Source organism: Protopterus annectens, chromosome 2.part0 (genome assembly GCF_019279795.1).
Source record: "Protopterus annectens isolate FY-2018-M chromosome 2.part0, PAN1.0, whole genome shotgun sequence".
NCBI classification, from domain to species: domain Eukaryota; kingdom Metazoa; phylum Chordata; order Ceratodontiformes; family Protopteridae; genus Protopterus; species Protopterus annectens.
The window spans coordinates 426,822,797-426,845,379 of NC_056728.1; the positions used below are offsets into that span (position 1 = coordinate 426,822,797).

The 22,583-nt window shown below is 42.2% G+C and overlaps 1 protein-coding gene across 6 annotated transcripts in view; it reads right to left on the bottom strand.

Annotated features, from left to right (window-relative positions):
* The window catches only part of PRUNE2 (prune homolog 2 with BCH domain), a 1,332,432-nt gene that overhangs the window by 615,351 nt on the left and 694,498 nt on the right, over positions 1–22,583 (bottom strand). For all 6 annotated transcript variants that reach the window (XM_044060866.1, XM_044060864.1, XM_044060863.1 and 3 more), the window contains exon 5: positions 21,004–21,106. In XM_044060866.1, coding sequence (XP_043916801.1) covers positions 21,004–21,106 — 103 coding nt within the window. The remainder of the gene's footprint in view (positions 1–21,003; positions 21,107–22,583) is intronic.

The following is a 22,583-nucleotide window of genomic DNA, read 5'->3' on the forward strand; positions in this document are numbered from 1 at the left end:
TCCCAAACAACAAAGGCAGTGCCAGAGTGGGAGTTGTCTACTGATCTGATTGCAACAGTAACATTTTAAGATGTATGAATTTTATGCATCAGAATGGGAATTTTGTTTTCACTGATGGTGAATAGGGAAAAAGCCCAAAGTACAGACAAGGTCTGAGAGTGAATAGTGTCTCTGATGCTTGACAGCACAGGCATTGAGGATGTGTTCACCCATTCTGGGAGAGGAACTGTTGTTTCTTGTCCAGCTTGTGGCATGGCTCCAATAACAGGGACAGCTGGAGATGGGAGGCTCATCATGCAATGTGGAGGTGTAGTCAGGAAAATGTGGGTGTGACTGCCCAGCCAGTTATGGTAGTCCCATTCTGGACATGGTGGCTAGTATGCATGTACAGATCAAGGTAACAAAGCCAAGCCTTACAGTGATTCAAGTGATTACATCACCACCACAGTGGAGACAGGGGTTATGTTCATAAACCTAAAATCATTTCATTGCCTGAATGCTGGTGAGAGCACACTGCACTCTCATAACTTCCTGGGAGACAGATGCTTTCTGGACTGATGACTAGAAAGCATGGAGATAAAACAACAAAATAAAAAAATGGGAATGTTCATATGAAGAACAGCAGGAAAGTTCTGGGTGCACAGTGGCTAATTGCCCTACTAGTCTAGTTTGTGATTTGATAATTTGTGCCCATCAAACATTCATGCACCCTGAGTAAGAAAGTGAAAGAACATTTTTGAAATGTGCTATGCTGGTAATATCAGAAGGGACATCCCAACAGCCACAAACTGCTGAAGGCCATGAAAATCAAATCTAGTGGTACTAAAGGCAACAGTATTAAGTGTAGGAGCTCAACTAATTAATTCTTTATAGTGCATTTTAGCTGATGTAAGCAGCTTTATGGAGCATACAGTTAATTATGCTTCCTTTCCACCTTAATAATTTGAAAGATTTGTGGTATGTAAACAATATTGGGATGTATAGGCAGAAATATCATCAGTACACAATGGAAGTCTATTTTTACTCTTTAAAGGGAGCTGCTGACATTTCAAATGGCATTACATGCAGTTCTGGACATACCCTGTCTGCAAGAACCTGGCAATTGAAAAGGATGGCCCCGGAATGGTACAGTCTCATCCACAGATGTCCTTTCTTATCAATGTTGCAATGTTATTTAAACTTGGGATATCCTGCCGAGGACAGCCAAATGTCTAGCCGGCATGCCAAAGTCTTTTTCATCTGGGTGCCCTATGTGCAAGGCATAATGTACATATGTTATGTATGAATGCCTAATCCTCAGAACTTCTTTGCTGCCAGTTTGAATGCTGCATTTGAATTCAATCTGCAAGCCATTCACCAAGTTGATTCCACTACTGAGCCTTCTACAAACAAGTGCTACATTGGGGTCTCTTCCTTTCTTTTTTCTATCTATTACCTTACGTTCAAGTCATCCAAGAAGGGAAAATGTGAGCACAGGAAGCAGATTCCCCATAAAGACAAACATAAACAGTGCTTTTTTTATTTGGGTGTTACCCACAACCATACGTAGTATGAGATTTGCTAAGCATTTGTCCATAAGACACTCCACAGTTGTCTGTCTTCTCTTTCCATTTACTTGGAGCACCAGTGATTGATGCTTTTGGCTCAGTGCACTATGGCCAAATCTTCCCTTCACAATATTCAGTCAATGCTTAAAAAGAAAGCCATAAAGTAATGAGCTGATCCAGCAGCTGTCCTGCCTCCACCAGCCATCTACATTGGGTTGGAACAAAAACCCGAATACTATCTTGTGCCGCTGTCAGCACCAACTGCAGTGATCCAGTTGGAAGCCAAAGTGGAGCTGCCTACCCACACATCCACTGAAGCTGTGCCTATGTCTAGTTCAGATGTGGAGGAGGAACCACTGCTGATATTTCAGAGGGGCCTAAGGAGATTCCCCAAATAACTTTTTAGGTAAGAAGTGCCTGGTACCCTCAGTGAATCTAGGCAGGGGTCTGAACCTCCTAGATTTGTTAAAGCTAAACTTCATTTAAAAAAGAAGCAGAAAACTAAGCTCGTGGACCCTGTAGCTAAGGCTTCACATAAAGAACGGCAGGATTTTACTCCGGAGATTTCCAGTGCTCTCATGACTCTTAACCCCCATCCCAGAATTATCTGTTCCTGCTTCTGTTCTCTGGTCTTCCACTCCTTCCATGTGTCATAGGGACACGGCTGACAAGTTAGAGTCTGGTGAGGAGTCATTGACTTACTCCTCTCAGATCCACTCTCCTCTTGCACTGGTTGAAGAAGAGGATTCACCTTCTCTTGACTCCCCTGTGGAAGACTCATCCTTTGGGGATACGTGGTTCGTATGATGGAAAATTTTAAATGGGACTGTTGCCAGGTTTCTGATAATCAAATAAGATTATTATGAACTCTTCCAAATATACTCTCCTCTGCCTTCTGCAGTTCCTCCAGAGCTGGATGCCCCCCGGGATACTTTCTCTGCAGCTTCTCAGGCCCCTGACCCTCAACCTTTTGCCACTAAGAAAATGGAGAGGTTCTTTAAAGTTCCTGAAGCCCAATAGATTTTTAAATAAACCCCCTTCCTATGACCCTCCTGTTATTTCTGTAGCCACTTATAAACCATCTAAGTTGGTGCTTTCTTCTAAGCTTTTGCATTATGATAAGGACACCTGTGCCATGGACAGGTATTGTAAAAAAGTATATACATAGTCTTCAGGGCTATTAATTACTAACATACCTCTCAATTTCTTACAGCAAAAAATCTGGACACAGCCATAAAAATAGGGGACAAAGGCCCAAAAATATGGACAATATTTAAATATTGCTCTTATAGGTTCATAGGTGATTACTACGTTAATGACCACAAGGGCTTTTTTAAGCCTAGCCATGCATCCCAAATATCTGACAAGTTCTGATACCCTTGATAAGTGTAAGCAACGGCCTGGGAGAAGAACCATTTACAGGTTACCTGTTTGCATTAGAGACATAGGTGCCAAACCAGGGATGAATTTCCGGTTTCCAATCCAATTGTCCAAGTTGCACTTGAATTGGGTTAGGGAAGAACTCTGCTTCACATGAATGGCGAGCCTGTTCCATTGATAGGGTAGTCTCTGGGGTATATACCTATCTCTCCAGCAGGTTATATTTATATCAGAGGCAAGGCAGGAGGTCTATCAGAGTGGTATCTGAAAGTGCTCTGTATGGCCCTCAAAAGCCTGTAGGAGACAGAATACAGGGATATGGCCTTCAGGTGGTCTGCATAGGACATATTACTTATGCCCTGTATTCTTTTGGTGAGGAACCTCTGAGGACGTTCCAGTTGTTTAATATGCCTGGTTAGGTACATACCAAAGGGGGCATTGTACTCAATGATAGGTATGATGTATGTCGAATACAGTGGAACAATGACTTCCTTGGATTTGGATGCCATACCTTTGTTTATAAGTTGCACAACATAGAATGATTTGCTCACCACTGTAGACATGTGATGATCAAAGGCTAGATTACTATCTATGTGTGTCCCTAAGTCCCTAACTACTGGGTCATCTCTAAGGAGTGTGTTGTCAGTATGACAGTTACCATGGATGGATGACTGCCCAAAGGAAACTATTATGCATTTCTTGGCATTTAGTTTTAATCCATGGCTCTGACACCAGTTGTTTGTCTGTGTCAGTCCCTCCTGGAGAACATTTGTGTCAGTGTTGGATTCAATGACAGCTCCTAATTTGTAATCATCTGCAAATGTACTCAGCCAGAGACTACTCACATTGGCCTTGACTTCTGAGAAATAGATGCCAAAAAGGAGTCATCCAAAGACTGATCCCTGAGGGACTCCACTTGTGACTGACCTCTTTGTAGAGGTGGACTCCCCATTCCTAACTTCCTGGGTCCTGTCTGTGAGCCAGTTGGCTATCCACAGCGTGACATATGGGTTTATACCTAACCTCCTGAGTTTGTCAACAATGCCCAAGTGGGATATTGTGTCAACTGCCTTGGCCAGGTCAAGGCAGGCAGTGTGAACAATTTTCCCCTCATCCACTGCTTTGGTGACCTTCTCAAAGAAGTCCACCAGGTTGAGTAGGCATGATCTGCCCTTGATTAAACCAAACTGGGTTGGGTCCAGTTTCTGGAGGTTTACTATATCTCTATTAATCATATCCATGATAATTCTTTCCATGGCTTTATATATAAGACTAGTGAGACTTATGGGTTTGTAGTTTCCAGGGTCTGTAGATGGCCCACCTTTGTGCAGAGGGATGACTGTTGCCTTTCTCTATTCATGAGGCACAAAGCCTGTTTGGAGGCAACAGTTAAATAGTAATTCCAGAGGCCCTAATAGGTCTTGTTTCATGCTATTTTGAAGGCACCCTGGGATATTGTCTGGGCCCATTGATGCAGTGTTCTTGGTCTTAGAGATAGCATTAAGGCCCTGTTCCCTAGTGATAGTAGGGGGAGTTATATTTGATGATATTTCCTGAGGGAAGGTTGAGGGGAAGAGAGGAGTAAACCTTAAAAAAATTATAGAATAACAGATTTTCCATTAGCATGGATTTTCTGAAGGGTATGAAGTCTAAATTCAAATGCCTGTCATTATTTTCTGGTTTCCACCCTCAAGGATTTACAAATCATTTGCCAGAAAACCAAACATTTATGAGGAACAGACTAAAAATATAAGGCAGAAATCTAGACATTCTGCAAAAATCTGGACAGTGAGAGGCATGATTACCGGACCCATATGATTAGGTATGTACTGGCTCTTCTCACCCATCTTGGGGGTATTCTGGCTGATTTACCTGACTCAGAGGGTAAGACTTCTGCCATTTTCCTTTTGAGCTCTTCTTCCCATGTGGCTCATCATTCTGTTAAATTTAGCTGTGATATTCCTGATCCCTCCTCTACAGCAGTTGCATCTGGATCTGTTATGAGTAGGTATTCTTGGTTATCCCTCCTGGCACTGCTTGAAGATCTCAAGGCCATATTACTGGGTTCTCCTTCAGACAACAAGAATTTCTTTGGCGCCACTGCTGAGGCTGAATTATTTAAGACCTCTCAGGATTGGGGTAAAGCTATACAGGATTTGAAACAAATATTTGTCTCTCCTGTTCCAAAGTTTGAGAGAAGTTATGCTTCTAAGCCTTCTTTTGTTCTTGTCAGCCTGAACAGCTTTCTAGGGGCAAGAAGGCTTCTAGGAAAGTTTTACCATGCAAGCCTTCTTAGGGTGCTAAGAGTCAAAAGAATACAAATATATGACACTTTCTTAGATTATATCAAAACATTTGTTTAAGTGTGGTACATTAAAGTGATAATGAAATTGCAGCTGATGAGAAGTGACATAAAAATATATCCAAATAGAAATAGGAAATTGCAGGGAAAACTTAAAAAAAATAGGGAATGCTGCAATGATCATTTTCTGTACATACCATTGATCTACATATCAAATAAAATAGTATTAGTCAATTTTAAGATGAAGCAAAAATTACCAGAAAGATAAGTTCAAGGAAAATACTATAAAGTGTCATACTATCAGACAGGCCAAAGAAAAACAGTATTCCCTAAAGTAAAACAAATTTCATACTATTTGGCAAAAATCTCATGTGCAAATTATATGACAGAAGAAGCAACTAGATACAAAAATCTGGGCAAACTGCACAGCAAATTAACTGCCAAAGCACTGGTACATGCTATATGTAAGAAGGTAACTAGTCTATCTAGTCATTGCTACATACTGAGATTCAAAAGGCCAGGAGAAGCAAAGCTATTAATGGCAATACATAATTCTGTAATGGTCACTGTACTTAGATGTGTGAGTTGACTGTAGAATGGTTACAAAAGAAAATACATAACCAAAGAAATGAGAAAATTATAAGGGATTTAGCTAACAAAAGTCTGTACCAAAGGAGGAAATGCTTAATGTTGAATGAGTACAGTACCACCTGTAGAAAACTAAGGGAAGACACAAGCATACACAAAGACCTTTCCAAAGAATTAAAACTCATCAGGGTTCACACAAACTTCAAACACTGCCATATAAGGTTACAGGTATTACAAGTGTCCCAGTGCAAAACAAAGCTTTGATTGTGGTTTAATTGCATTGTATCTCACGGATGGAACATAATGAATACGGAAAAAAGAGACTTCAGAAGTGTTAACTCATTCAAACATTTCTTAGACAAGTCAAAATAAAACATGTAGCACAGTTCTAGGCAATGCCACTGGCATTTCACATGCTCGTATCCTGTGCATTTTAGTTATGAGTTGCAAGATATGTTAAAAGCTTTTAGAATATGTTTTCTGGAGGACAGAAGGCATTGGCAGATGGAAGCTATGATTTATGCTCATTGAAGTTTGCATGGAAGATTAGAAGAGTTGAAGGCAAAGAATAAAGAAGGAAACCTCTGCAGATCTAGTGAACTCAGGACAGTCGATGTTATAAACAAAGACATTTTTCTTTTTTTAAGACAGAATAATACATCTGAGAGCATGGTTATAGATTAAACACAGATATAATTAAGTTAAAAGTACAATAAGAGGAGGAAAAGGAAGGAGGAGCTACTGAAGGAACTGGAGGAGTAATTTCATATGCAATTGAACATGACAGGGACGCATCCTTACCCCACTGGTTTTTCCATGTGCTCATGTCAGAAAGTTTTTTGTACCTCAAGTAACAAGTATTTTAAATAAATCAACACGTTTCATTCAGTTATTACATCTCATGAAAAGAAATGCACAACAACATAAAAGCTACAATTCAAAAAGTCATAGATGGAAATTCAGATGTAACTGGAGTATGTATATTTTCACAAAAAAAGGTAGCAAATATGGCTTTACTAAGTTTGATTGAGAAGAAAGTGGTTGAAGATTCAACTTCATAAAAAAATTGCCCAAAGATTTACTGGATGAAAATAGCAAATACATTTTTTTACAGGTGTAAAGCCCCCACACACCCTCACACCCCCTTGCTTATATATGATAACTCTATAGTTGCAGACGCACTTATAAAAATGAAAAAAAGTGTACTTATAGAAAGCAAGCAGGCAGTGATTTTTATGGACAACAATGATCAGGGAGACACATCACTGGCAATGTAGTCAATAAGTTGAGAATCCATCCCATGTAGGGTAGGAAGATGTAGATAATAAGAAGAGCCTTTCTGCAAAAGTGGCGGAGTTGAGAGAAAGCAAAATGCAGGTTTTGAAGGGAAAGGAGGAAGTAAGGTACAAATTAGCTTGCAATGTTAACGTAACCATTAGATAGGGCAATGGACACAACACATGCATTTAATGACTAATGTCTGCTAAGACCCTTCAAGTTTTGGAGGACTGATATAGTAGCAATTGCAAGGAAACTCCACAGAGGATGCTGAGAGTGCATGCAAGTTCTGCCATTGTAAGTTCCTACCTCTAGCAAATGGAACGTGTTCTTTGTAAAGTTACATCTGGGTGTCAGCTCTCTAATACGTCAACATCCCCTTTCACAAAGTGTAGCTGTGCTATATTAGGGCAAAAGTAAATATGGACAGTCAGTGCTGCATCTGAATGAGCAAGTGCAGACCGGTCAGGGCAGATAGGCTGCAGAAGGGTGGTTTCCAGCAGTAAATGGACATCTGCCAAAGGTGTAGAAACTTCTGTCCAAAGCAATTAGCAACAAATGATTCTACAGCTCTAAAAATGTGTCCAACATATGCTTTGCACATTTATGTCTGCCTTATGATGATACTAAAGTTTTCAATAATTCTTCGCCAGCCCAAACGAAAGTACAGTTGTGTACACTTACCATAAATGTAGATGTTCTTGTGTATTCACTGTTGCAGTCATCACATTTGGGTTATCCTGCCAGGGATAGCCCTCAGTCAGCCCAAATACCAGAGGCTTAGTATTTCTGCATCAGTTGCTGTCACTCCAGGACTGACGTCAGGTCATCAGTGGTATAAAATCAGGCAGCTGACGCCATTACATCAGTTTTTCTTGTCCCAAATATCAGGACCCCCCCCCCCCAAATAGGGAGCTAGGTTATGGTGGAAGAGCACCACCAGTAGAAAGTAAATACCAAAAATCCCTGTAATGAGTGAGGAAGAGCGAGAGAGAGAGAAGGGGGATGGAGGGTGGGAAACCAGGACTGCAACAGTGAATACACTTGATCATCTACATTTATGGGAAGTGTACACAACTATACTTTGTTCTTCGTGTTTCACTGTTGCAGTCATCATACTTGGGTTGATTCCCAAAGCTGAAGAAAAAGGTGGAGGCAGTCAAGAAGACTGGGGGCTGGCTAGGATGCCCTGCAAGGCTGAGGTTGCAAAGCCTGCCCTAGATTTGGAGAAGATAGGCAGGTGGTAATGCTTGTTGAAGGTATGAACAGGACTCCATGTGGCAGCCTCCAGGATGTCCCTGGTAGGGACCCCTCTGAGAAAAGCTGCAGAGGTGGAGGTTGCCCTGGTGGAATGTGTCCTGACCCCCTTAGGGGGCAGTTTCCCATGGTATTTGTAGTAGAAATGGGTACAGTGTGCTATCTATTTGGAGATTGCATGTTTGGATATGGCCTTGCCCTCTGCCCCTGCTGCAAAGCTGACTAGCAATTGGTCAGTTTTCCTAAAATATTTTGTCCTATCCAGATAGAATCTGAGATGTCTCTGCCAATCTAGTGAATGCAGAATTCTTTCCCCCATGTTTTGTGGGTTAGAGAAAAAGGTTGGAAATGAATAAATTGGTTGAGAGCCACACTGGACACCACTTTAGGCATGAAAGTTGTGTTATTCCGGAGGGAGACCCTGTCAGCATGAAAAATGATGAAGGGCTCTACTGCCATGAGTGCTTGTAGCTCTGAAACTCTTCTAGCTGAAGTGATGGCCAGAAGCATGGCTGGTTTCCAAGAGAGGAATTTTAACTCTGCTGCAGGCTCAAAGGGGGGTAGTGTGAGCTTTTCCAACCCAAAGTTAAGGTCCCAAGCTGGGGTAAGAGCTCTTCTGTATGGCCTTAAATTGTTAGCCCCTCTTAGGAGCTATTTTATGAAAGGGTGAGAAAACAGAGGTGGCTCTGTGCTGTAAAGAGCAGAGATGGCAGAGACATGAATTTTAATGGAAGAGAAGGATAGGTCTCTGTGTAGTAGATCTGCTAGGTAATCCAGGATGAGAGGTAGGGTGGGCTGTGCTGTTTCAGCTCCTTTAGCCTGGATCCAGGTGCAATACCTTTTCCACTTGTCAGCATAGGATTTTCTAGTGCTGGGGCATCTGGCCTCAAGTATAACATCCAGGACTTGCTTGCTTAGACTGGCAACTGGAAGAGAGGTCAGGGAATAAGCCAGGCTGCCAGGTTCAGGGTCTGCAATTGTAGATGCATGAATTCTCCATTCTGCTGGGTCAGGAGAGTTGGGATCTGAGGTAGGTGCCATGGTGGCAGGGGTGACTGGCTGCGCAGCAGTAGGTACCAGTGCTGGCGTGGCCAGTCTGGGGCAATCAAGATTGCTCTTGGTTTTTCCTCTCTTATTTTGAGTAGTACCCTTGAAAGTAGAGGTAGAGGGGGAAATGCATAGATCAAGAGGTTTACCCATTGGAAGGATAGGTCATCCACTTTCCAGGCCTTGCTGTGAAGTTCCCTGGTGCAGAATTTGCTGAGCTGGTGATTATTGTAGAAGGCAAAAAGGCCCACCTTCGGGGTGCCCCATTTATGGGTTACAAGGTTGAAGGTGCTGCGGTCTAGCTGCCACTCATGTGGGTCTAGGAGGTTTCTGCTTAAGTTGTCTGCCAGAGAGTTTTGGGAGCCTGGCAGGAATTGTGCTTGCAGGTGAATCTTCATGGCTGAAGCCGTGTGCCAAAGGGTCATGGTGAGCCTGCAGAGGGAATAAAAGTAAGTTCCTCCCTGCTTGTTGATGTACCACATCACTGTAGTGTTGTCTGTTTTGATCAGTAGAGGCTCCGGGGAGAGTAGGAGTCTGAAAGCTGTCAAAGCATGCTCAACAGGTAACATCTATTTTTGGTTGATGTGCAGATGTATTTGATTTAGGCTCCAATGGCCCTGAATGCATCTGCCATCCAGGTGTGCACCCGAGGCATAATCTGATGCGTCTGTGGTTAGGGTCTGGGTGGCGTGGGGTTGTGAGAAGGGAAGACCCTTGTTGTGGTTGCATGCTGCTGCCCACCAAAGAAAATCTTTCCTTAGACAGGGTTATCATAGGTATGATAGTTTCCAGGTCCTGAGAGTGTTGACACTAAAGGCTTTTTAGGTACCATTGAAGTTTCCTGATATGCAGTCTGGCATATGGAATGAGTAGAATGCAGGATGCCATGAACCCTAGGGCTTGCTGGATTTTCCTTGTGGATAACTGGGTTCTGGTGACTAGTTGAGAGAAGTAGCCTGTCAGGTAGGCTTGTTTTTCTGGAGTAAGGAATGCCATCTGGGAAGCTGTGTCCAGGCTTGCTCCCAGAAATACAATTTTCTGAGTGGGTACTAGTTTGGATTTCTTTTCATTTATAGTGTACCCCAGGGACGTCAGTATGTGCTTTACAAAGGTCAGGTGCTGTAACAGCTTTTCCTGACTGTCTGCCTGAATCCGGCAGTAGTCTAAGTACGGGTAAATTTGAATATTCCTTTGTCTGCAAAAAGCAATGGCTGGAGCCAGGCATTTTGTGAAAACTCTGGAAGCAGTGGATAAGCCAAAGGGAAGTGCAGAGAACTGAAAGTGCATAGATCCTACTCTGAAATGGAGATATTTCCTGCAGGAATCCCTGACTGGGATGTGTAGATAGGCCTCTTTTAGGTCTAGGGTGGCTAACCAAGCATCCTTGGACAGCATAGGAAGAAGCTGCTGAAGGGTGAGCATTTTGAATTCTGGTACCACCAGGAAGGTGTTTAGAATTGATAGATCAAGGATTGGGCACCAGGTGCCCTCTTTTCTGGGTACCAGGAAAAGCCTGGAATAAAATCCTTGGCCTATCTGGTCTGCAGAAACAGGCTGTATTGCCCTCATGGAGAGCAGGGAATGGACTTGGTTTTGTGCCTCTGCCCACTGGCTCGGAGGAAGATCTGGGAACCCTTTTGGGGTAGGTAGAGTGTGGAAATAAAATTTGTATCCCTGGGACACTATGTTGAGGACCCATCAGTTGTTGGTGATAGAAGCCCAGTTTTTGGCATGGGAGGAGAGTTTTCCTCCTAGGGGCACAAGCAGGTGTGCAGAGGTAAGGGGTGGAGGTGTAAAGTCATTGTGAGTTTTTTAATAAGGGGGTGGCTTAGCACTCCCTATTTTTGAAGTGGAGGAACTCCATTGCTTAGCTCTCTGCATTCCTTGGGACTGCTGTCTGGGGGGTCTGCTTCCCCTAGGTCTTGTCTGAGCTAGTCTTGAGGGGGCTGGAAAGGACCAGTGCTTGGAGGGGCAATGCCTACTGAACCTCGGAGGCTAGACCTGCAAGAAGTCTTTAACTGCCTGTATAGATTTAGCTTTTCTTCCATCTTTTTTAAGACCTCTTTTCCTTGGTGCCAAACAAATTGCCTTTGTTCAATGGTGCGCCCAATAGTTTTGAATTGACATGGTCTAGCGAGGTCTGTTCCTTAAGCCAAGCATGTCTTCTATTTAGAGAACCTGTGACTGCTGCCCTGCAGGATGCTTCTAGGGTGTCAAAGCCACATTGCAAGGTGTGTCTAGTAACTTGGCTTGCAGAATGCATAAGCTCCTGTATTTCTTTATTTTCTGCACAAGCTGGAAAGGTAGATATTTTTTGTTTAAGGAGTTCCATAGTATGTTGCTGGTATTTCAGCATGTGGAACTGACAATTTAGTGCTCTAATGGCAAGAGCTGTAGAGGTGTATACTTTTTTACCTCATCTGTCTAAAGCTCGGGAATCCCTATCTGAGGGGGTGGGATTCTTAGCTGTGGTTGCTATTATACCTTTAGGTCCTTGGGAGATGACCTCTGGGTCAGCAGTAGGATTCTCGAAAAGAAATTTGTGAGAGTCAGGGACTCTGTAATATCTGTCAGGCTTCCTGGGAGCAGGAGAAAGGGTGTCAGGAGTTAAACTGGATTACATAAAAACATCATCCACAACATCCAGGACAGGAGGAATGGCTAAAGGTCTGTGCTGTGGTAAATCTAATAATTCCCTGAGTCTCATTTTGGACTGAGGATAGTACTGACATTCCCATTGGAAATGCTCCCTTAAAGTATGTAGGGTTTCACCAAATGAAAAATCCTCTGGAGGAGAGGCAAGACGAATGGATTCATCTGCATCTGAATCCTCATAAGCAGACAAGGGTTGCATGTCTTCATATTCAGAAACCTCAGAGTCATCGGACTCCTGGTCAGATAAAACTGCTGGGGACAAGTCTCTTTTTCTTCTGGAAGGGGTAGGCTGGCTTCCCCTAATAAGCAAGATAAGATCTTCTACCATTTTAAGTATTTGAGACTGAGGCATGGAAGCAGGTACTTGAGCTTGGGTCGTCAGTTTTTTAGGCGTAGTTCGTACCCTGGGCATTAGAAACTTGGTAGTTTTAGAAAGAAATGAAGACGTGAAAGAAGTCATCGGTTTGTGTCAAGTATCGGTAGTGGGAAGAACTTCCTCAGAAGCCGGTGTCTGCTCAGTGGCTCAGGACTCATCTAAGGTAGAGACATCCATAGGTTCATAGGTTTAGGTTCATAGGTTCATAGGTTTATACTAGGCTATCTGCCCTAAGGCATTTATAAGCCTAGCCCAAATTATTGTGGCTTACGCCACCCCTTATATGAAAAAATACTGTGCCCATTAGTTTGTTGTGCCTCTGTCCAGCAGTGACCCAGAGATGATTCCCGGGGTAAACCTACGATCTCCCATCCACAGGTCTAGATTTCTCTTGAACAGAGTCAGCGAGGTGCTCTGCCTCACATGGACCGGGATTTTATTCCACAGCATAGGGAGTCTCTGAGTGATAAATCTATCCCTCCAGCACGACCTATTTATATCCGTGCTAAGGTTTAAATCGCTTGCACTAGTGGTTTTGGTGGATTTGGATTTTTGAGGTGGAGCATGTCCATTAATTCGGGTTGGACATGGCCTTGTATGTCAGGCACATGTCACCTCTGAGCAGATGGTATGCGACTGAATAGAGCTGAGTTTCTTCAATCTGGCAGCATATGACAGATTTTGGAGTCCCTTTATCCTTTTGGTGAGGAACTTTGGGGTCTCTCCAATTGCTGCAGATGTCGGGTGAGATACATCCCGAATGGGGCATTGTACTCATCATTGGTCTGATAAGTGAAGAGTACAGGGAACAATGACCTCACTAGATCTGGATGTGAATCCTTCATGATCAGGTGGGCAATGTAGAAGGTCTTTCTAACCACTTTAGCAATGTGAGTGTCAAAAGAAAGGCCACTGTCAACCTGGGTCCCCAGGTCCCTGATAACCTCTTCTGTGCTTAGTGGATTGCCACCTATATGGTAGCTTGGGGTTACCTTGTTTTTCCCAAGGGTATGACTATACATTTTTGGCGCTTAACTTCAGGCCATGGCTCTGGCACCAGCTATCTGTTTCCGTGAGTCCCTTCTGAAGGATATCAGTGTCCATGCACTTTCCACTATGGCCAGTTTGCAGTCATCTGCAAACTTTGTCAGCCAAAGTCCTCCCATGTTGGCCTGTACTTGAAGTAGATGCCAAACAATAGGGGCCAAGGACCGACCTGTGGGACACCACTTGTGACCGCTTGGAGTCTGACACAGCCAGCAACTCTAACCCTGTGGGTTCTGTCCTTAAGCCAGTTTGCAACCCATCTTGTGACATATGGGTTTACATTTAAGCTGGTAAGTTTTTCTACAATACCCGAGTGGGGTATTGTGTCGAAAAGCTTGCAAGGTCAAGGTAGGCTGTATGGACTGCCTTTCCCTCATCAATGGCCTTGGTGACTATTTCAAGAAGTCACCAAGTTCAAAAGGCATGATCTTCCCTTGACAAAGCCAAACTGGGTCGGGTCCAATGTCTGCAAGTCCCTATATCTTTGTTTATGAGCTCCATTATGATCCTCTCCATAGCTTTGCAGACTAGACTTGTTAAGCTTATGGGGCGTAATTACCAGGGTCCAGCCACCTTTGTGAGTGGGACCACAGTTGCCGTCGCCACTCCTTGGGCACTAGGGATCCTGTGGTAAGGCTGAGATTAAACAGCTGCCTTATGTGCGGGTTTAATTCCTCATTTAGCAGCACACAGCCGGGACACCATCCGTCCCATTGATGCTGTGTTTTAGCTTTAGAGAGAGCAGCTTTCACCTGCGCCGCGATTTGAGATGTCCGGGAGGCTACACTCGGCTGGGATAGTTATCTCTCCTTTAGGGGAGAGGGGTGAAGTTTGCACTGAACCTGTCTGCCAGTATGTTGGCAATGTCTGTGGGTTCAGTGATTTTTGTATCATTTTGGACTAATTCTGAGCATATCTGTGAGTTTCCACCCAGGTTCCTAACATAGCTGAAAAAGGCCTTATGATTGTCCTTTGAATCCATGGCAATTTTTCTCTCAAAATTGGCCTTAGTTGATTTTATGAGTGTTCGTATTTTTTACTAATAATGATCAGGGTGACTTCCCTTTTATGGATTTTGTTCTATCAAGTAATAGCTTTCTCCTCTTATTGTAAAGTTTGTTAATGGCTGGGGTCCACCAGACTGGACATTTGCCCTTTGTGGAAAGAGTCTTGGTTTTATTTGGGATTGCCTGATCCATGCAGCCCTGGAGGTGTTCATAGAAGGCATTTGTAAGGGCTTCCGCCAGAGCTTGGGTTGTGGTTTCCTCTGACTCAGGGGCCTTGAAGGATACCACACCAGTCTTGAGTAGTGTGAAGTTTGCTTTAGAGAAGTTCTTCACTATGGTCTTTTTGTTTGGGGTGGGGGGGATGTGGATTTCCAGTGAGATTAGTTTATGATCAGATCTCACCAATGAGGGATATACGTGTGGAGCATTTTGTCCCCATGTTTGTGACAATGAGATCTAGTATATTTTCTCCTCGTGGGAACAGTGACTAGCTGTTCCATGGCATTTGAATTTATGAACTCCAGGAACCGCTGGGCTAGAAAGTTAGGGCTTGAGTAATGTTCCCAGTCTATATTCGGGTAGTTGAAGTCACCCAATATGATGGTGTTTGGAGATACATTTATACCCTCCAGTGTCTTCAGGAAGGCTGTGTGGGTTCCTGCGTTTGAGAGGGTGGCCTGTAGCATGCTACAATTTGTAGAGCAGTTTTGCCTATTGTTAGTTGCACCTGGATGAACCTGAGGTGTGAGTATCCTTTATGAATATGGATACACCTCCTTTTGTGGAGTGGTCCGGTTTTGGGGCCGAACGCATGATATGAGGTAAAACCTAATAGTGCCGGGTGCTCTCAGGAGCCTTGAACCAGGTTTCAGTTACAGCACAGACATCGATGTTCTCCATACTGAGAAGGGCCTCGGCATTTTGAGATTTAGACTTCTGGCATTGAGCAGCATTACCCTCAATTTCTTCCCATTTTGTTTTCTAGGGTGGTAGGTTTAGAATTTGAGCCTTGCCTAAAAAGGCACTATGGGGTTGGCAGAGCCTTAGCCACCGGATCCCAGGGTGACAGGTGCAAGCCGCCCCTGGCTTGTCAAGCATGTCATCCCAGGCAGACAGACACTGGATCCCCTTTGAATGACACCAGACATTAAGCCAATTGTTAAAGCTGATCATCTTGTCTCTATATTGTGGCATCATTCTTGGTGAAGGAAGGATACTGCTCAGGGTTAGGGTCATACCTGCCTGGGCTACATAATCAGAGAGCTCCTCTATGTCTCTTTTCATGCAGTCCAGGGAGGTACGCCTCAGGTCGCTCACACCAGCATGGACAATGACTGTGTCATATTTGTACTTGCTGTGGAGTGACCCCAGTGCTTGTGTTATGTGGGATTCTGGCAGCTTACTGTGACCCTCTCCTTGTTCAGCCTGGTGAGTGGGACGTCAGTGTGTCTGACTATGGAGTCACCTATGACAAGTATGTTTGGTGTTGTATTTGGCCTTAAGGGCTGTGACTGCTTTGCACACTGCTTTTGTGGTTTATGTGTTGCTTGTGGGGTGTCTTGAGGTAGCAGTTGTTTGGGTGTCTGCTTTGGAGGCCTCTGCTGTTTAGGTAAATTTTACTCAGAGCCTCCGAGTATGTCTTTGTGTGTTTATGTGTTTGATTCAGTGGAGTGGTAGCATTATGTGAGGCTGGTTTTGTGGTGTGTGTAGTTGCCTTCTCCTCCTGTCTGGTCTTGCCAGTCCTGAGTTGAGAGAGCTCAGCCTCCAGTTTGGCTAAATAGCTGCATCTCTCGCAAGTATTTGTGTTATGTGGGAGGAGGAGAGGGTTGTCTGTGTACATGAGGCAGTTATAACATTGCCTCAAGATTCCCAGATTCACCAGCTGGACCGAGAGGAGATTGACAACTGACCTTTGGACATGCTAGAATAATATTGGGAAATCTTAATTGAAAACAAGGGCCAGTGGGGAGTGAGGGTGTAGTGCTTTTAATTTTTGCTGACTTATATAATTGCTTTAGTGAGCAAGTGCCAGGTAACTTGAGTGCAATGTGATACAAGTAACTAAATGCAAAAACGACAAACAGTAACTTTCTTTCAAGTGAAACAAGGAAATAAGTACAGTAAGCAATGCAGATATCACTAGTGATCCACAGAAGTTGGTGAATTAGCTTCAGGGAAATAACAAGCAAACAAACAACAAGTATATAAACAAAGCTAGATTCAGTAGGCCTGGATCTAGTCTATGCTAGAGCAAACAAGGTGAACCAATTTCAGTAAGATACAGTTCAAATATTCAGGCACTATAAACCTTTAACCAGAAAATTCCCAGCTCAGAAGGGCAGAGTCCAGCCTCTTCTCCCACAAGAGTGCAGTCCACGAACCTTCTTAATGTAAAATAACTGGCCTGAAGCCCAAGTGCCTAAACCAGAACTAATACACTTGGACACTGGGCTCTCAATCAGCAGTTCCCAACTTAGAAGGATGAAAGCTACCTGTCCTGCCACCACAGTGCTTGCCACAAACCTTCCTAATGTAAAACAACTGGTCTGAAGCCCAAGTGCTTAATCCAAAAGACTTGAATGATAGCTACACTTTAATCAAGTTACAACCAAGCAGTAATAAATACCATTGAATACTTTAGAGAATGTCTGGATTAGTGCTCAAGTTACACAAACAAAGCTAGATCCAGCAGGCCCGAATCCAGTCTATGCCACAGCAAACAAGGCGCACCAACTTCAGTAAGAAACAGTTCAGATATGCATGCATAAGCCTTTAACCAGAAATTCCCAGCTCAGAAGGGCAGAGTCCAGCCTCTCCTCCCACAAGAGTGCAGACCACTTACCCTCTTAATGTAAAATAACTGAAAGCCCAAGTGCTTAAACCAGAATTAATACACTTTTAGAATAACAGACACTGAGCCCTCAATCAGCAGTTCTCAACCTAGAAGGATGTAAGCTACCTGTTCTGCCACAATAGTGCAGACCACAAACCTCTCAGTGCAAAACAACTAACTGGTCCGAAGCCCAAGTGTTTAAACCAAAAGGCTTAGAATGAGTTACACCAAGCAGTAATAAATACAATTGAGTATTTTAAGATGATGCAAAAGTAAAAAGAAGTAGGTAAAACACAAGTACAGTAAAAGCAGATGAAATTTTTTTTTTTTTTTTTTGAACAAGTGCTGAGATCAAAGAAACAGATTTGAGTGCTGAAACTAGAAAACTGGCTAGTTATAAGAAAAAAAAACAAGCTAGAAGGCTTCCCAAACACAGAAGGGCTTGGGGGCTCAGAAGCCTACAAATAGTCTGTACCCACTTAACAAGAAAGGCAGGAAATAAGCTTAATTTTTTTTTTTTTCTATTTCCCAGATGCTCTCTTTGTACACAGTAGGAGTGCCTGAAATCAGAATATGATCTCACTGCACTCAGTTGAGTGAGCAAATGAGATGGGCCCAGAGGCAGGCTGAGGGGGCGAAGTCAAATGCCACTAAGATTAACACCAAAACAAAAACAGGGGTGGATGGGAATAACTGAAGAGCAGAATAACCAGTTAAAAATTCCTTCAACACTCCTTCATACACAGTTTAAATCAATTTAAATACTGTATTTTTAAAAGAAAAAGTGCATAAAAGGTACTTAAATTCTCTTATACGTCCAGTTGAATATAACCAAGTTCTTAGCTTGCCAAGCTGAAGTTTTAAAGCAGGAATTATTTCACATGCACCAGTTTAAATATGCAAGGACAGGAAATCAATGAATGTGGCTACCCCCACACCTGTAATTACTAGCAAATAACAAAATTCAGCCAACACTAGCTTTTAGTTCAAGTTACTGAAGAGAAGAATAACCAGTTAAAAATTCCTTCAACACTCCTTCATACACAGTTTAAATCAATTTAAATACTGTATTTTTAAAAGAAAAAGTGCATGAAAAGGTACTTAAATTCTCTTATACGTCCAGTTGAATATAACCAAGTTCTTAGCTTGCCAAGCTGAAGTTTTAAAGCAGGAATTATTTCACACGCACCAGTTTAAATATGCAAGGACAGGAAATCAATGAATGTGGCTACCCCCACACCTGTAATTACTAGCAAATAACAAAATTCAGCCAACACTAGCTTTTAGTTCAAGTTACTGAAGAGCAGAATAACCAGTTAAAAATTCCTTCAACACTCCTTCATACACAGTTTAAATCAATTTAAATACTGTATTTTTAAAAGAAAAGTGCATAAAAGGTACTTAAATTCTCTTATACGTCCAGTTGAATATAACCAAGTTCTTAGCTTGCCAAGCTGAAGTTTTAAAGCAGGAATTATTTCAGTTTAAATAGGAAATCAATGAATGTGGCTACACCTGTAATTACTAGCAAATAAAATTCAGCCAACACTAGCTTTTAGTTCAAGTTACTGAAGAGCAGAATATAACCAGTTAAAAATTTCTTTCAACTTCATACACAGTTTAAATCAATTTAAATACTGTATTTTTAAAAAGAAAAGTGCATAAAAAGGTACTTAAATTCTCTTATACGTCCAGTTGAATATAACCAAGTTCTTAGCTTGCCAAGCTGAAGTTTTAAAGCAGGAATTATTTCACATGCACCAGTTTAAATATGCAAGGATCTTTAGTCAAAGAAGAGTCTTGCGGCATACCAGACTCCAAAAGGGTCTCGGTAGCGGCCTGCAAATCCACAGAAGTGGGCATCAGGGACTGCAAAAGCACCTCACTGAGGACCGGCGAACTGGTGACTAGCTTAACGGAAGCACCGTTGGCAGTTTTGGACCTGTGTGGTCTGTCAATGTCTTTATCCTTACATTTTTACGGAAGATCGGTAGTCGGATGGCTTACCAAAGCCATTTTGGAATACGGAGATCGAGAGTGAAAATATTTAGCTACAATAAGGGCCCAACGATGCATAGTTCTGGCATTGAACAAAGCACAAAACCAACAGTGAGGGACGTCGTGGTCTGGGCCTAAACAGGTGATGCAGTAAGAATGGAAATCTCAGTGTGTTATTTGCTTTCCACAGACGAGACAATTGTTAACTTTTTCTGACATCAGTTAGAGCAAAAAAAAAAGGATCCCCAATGGGGTACTTAGCTTTATAAAACTTCAACTTCAATTCTGAAATGAAAACTCAGGTATTGGCCAACCGGCACTCATGCAAACTGCTTCTGCTTCGAGCTCCTTGGCAAGAAAGACTGATGTAATGGTGTCGGCTGCTGACTTTTATACCACTGATGACCTTGACGTCAGTCCTGGAGTGACAGCAACTGATGCAGAAATACTAAGCCTCTGGTATTCAAGCTGACTGAGGCCTACCCCTGGCAGAATAACCCAAGTGTGATGATTGCAACAGTGAAACATGAAGAACATCTATTATGGCTACAAGCAGAACACCACATTAATGAAGTACAGCAAACTAAGGAGCATGGAAGTACTGTCAGAGTACTACATCAGCCAACTCAGCTGTTTCAGTAGGTTCAGTGCAAATGATTTTGTCGTGTATATGGTGTAGGATGAAGCTGTATCTGGTGATGCAGCATTTGAACCCCTAAACCTTGTGTTAAGACTGAGTTCCGCTCTGCACTCTCACATACAGCAGTGTGCAGCCTACACTCTGGTGACTTGTGCATGCCCAGTCACCTCTTCTCCCTTCTTCTGACTGAAGTGTAATTAAACTGCAATTGCATAACATCTAATATATGAATACTTCCTGAAATTCAGTTACCATTACCTAAACTAAGTACTTTAGCAAAGGATGTTCTGAAGTAAGACAGGAACTGACATACTAGTGATCCATGTCTTTTGAGTCTTACAAAGAATATGCTGACGGAAGGATTTCTGCAGCAGACGTTATAGGCAAGTGATGTGCTGTATTGCCCTTGCAACATGAAGTTAATAGACTGGTCTCTATCCTGGCATTCCCACTGGTGAATGGGAGTTTCTTTTTCTGTAGCGTTACCATTTATAATATGATGTTATCTCAGTAAAATACATTATTATTTTACTTTCTGATTAAACTGTGTTCATTGCACTCCAGTGCTCAGTTCCACAATTCAGAAAGCATTGCTTTTTAAAGGAGAAGCCTAAACAGATTATTCAAGTTCAGACTTCATGATGCTGCTTTTAAATTATATTAAAAGCATCAAAAATTACAAGCAGTAATTAAAAGTATATTGTAGAAATGGAAAATTGAAATGCAAAACTATTTATTGCAGAAAATGATGGTAATATTTTATTTAGGCACCTTTTCAATATCTATGATTTCACTTCCATGGATTATTGGAACGACACCTTTATGAGTTTACCTCATAAACTATATATGTGCATATCCCATCTCTTTCTCTGTGTTTATATATAATGACAGACATATAGACAGACAGACAGAATAACAGCTACATAGCTATATACATAAAGGCATGCATACAATTGTTCAGCATTTCTTCTTCTTAGCTGACCACAGCAAGCTAGTTTTATAGATGCATGCCAAATTGATTTTTTTTGCACTTGGATGTATTACTCACAGAAAGAGATTTTCCATGACATAATGGTAATCAGGACGACTGCTGTTTGGCAGGAAGCAGGCAGCAAACACAATGATGGCACTGACACCCTCGCCATAGTACCCTGAGGAGAAAGAGAAAACAAAATGAGGCTTGTTTCGGAGTGACTGCTTCAGATAACATGATCCTTATCCTGAAGGAATGCACAAAATGAGAAAACCTGCCATCTTAAATTAGAGCCAACATAATCCCTGGTTCTAGACACACTACTGCTCCTTACAAACAGTGATATAAGAAGTGCAGCTTCAAGGTTTGCATTGTCTTTATTCACAGGAAACCAACTGAGAACAGTGATGACCTACCACACATTAAAGAGTCAGTAAATATGCTTTAAACTAAAGTCTGTCATCAGCATTTTATTATCACTGTTTATCTGTGTTGATATGCAGCAGCTAGTATGTGGGCACAGTAATTTACAAACGTTTTTAGGAACCATAGCTGAATGCAGAATTTCCTTATTTTAAAAACATGAATAATATTCAGCTCTTTTAGTTTCACATTCGGCACAGAGTTAAGAAAGCTCCAGTTCTTCTGCATATGGAATTTTAGGATTTGTCAATCTGACCAGTACAATCTCTTGTAGTATGCACTGATTATTACTTTCCAAAGCTGAGCGTGTTTTTATAGGAGGTTAAGCACAGCGGTCATATCTACCCAGGCAGCTGAATGTATGCCCAGCTGTTTTTTTTTTTAATGACCTATTCACGTGGAGAAAATGCCGAATTCCATAGCTTACTATGTGGAAAAATATAAAACACTGAGATTAAAAAACATTATTTTTTCTTGATATATTATAACACTTTCAGAATGGGGAATCCAGTATACATTTCTTTAGAAATGACGCAAGGAGGCTTTAAAACAGTACATTCTACTAACATTTTAATAAAGTAGGCTGCATGTCTATGGTAAAACCATTTATATTTTACATTTTTTCATGGAAAGTACTGTTCAGCTTAAAGCAAATGGACATTTTTTGACTCTCAAATTATTAAAATTTAGCAGTCCTACTATTTCATGCACCATAACATATTTATCAATATTTCTGTTAAAAATGTTTTTATAAAACAGTTAAATGAAATAAGGTGCACTGAAGGCATTTTTCTTTTTGCTCTGGTTCTCCTCAGGCCACTGAGCTTGCCCCTACCTGTTCCACTGATCTGGGAATTCCTTTTGGGTGACAGTCCCAAAGCTCATTTATTCCCTGGGAAGTGAGAGTTGACCATACCAGGGGAAGTGCTGTCATTATGAGGGGAGTCTGATCACCATGCATGTTTAATCATATCTATGGGGTCTGGTATGCAATGGGTCTTTGCAATGTAGACAATGTGTCATCGTGACAAGATCAACTGTCCCAGTTTTCTTTGTGGATTTTACTACAGGCAGTGTGCTCATGAGCACAGCCTCCTCCTATCCCCTTTCCCTGAATAGGGGTAAGCTGACTTAAGCCTCTTCTTTCATCTCCTTCCTATGCCAGCTCCAATACATGGCTCAAGATTCTAGTCAAACATGGGCCAAGTAGATAGTCAAGGCTTTTTCCTCCA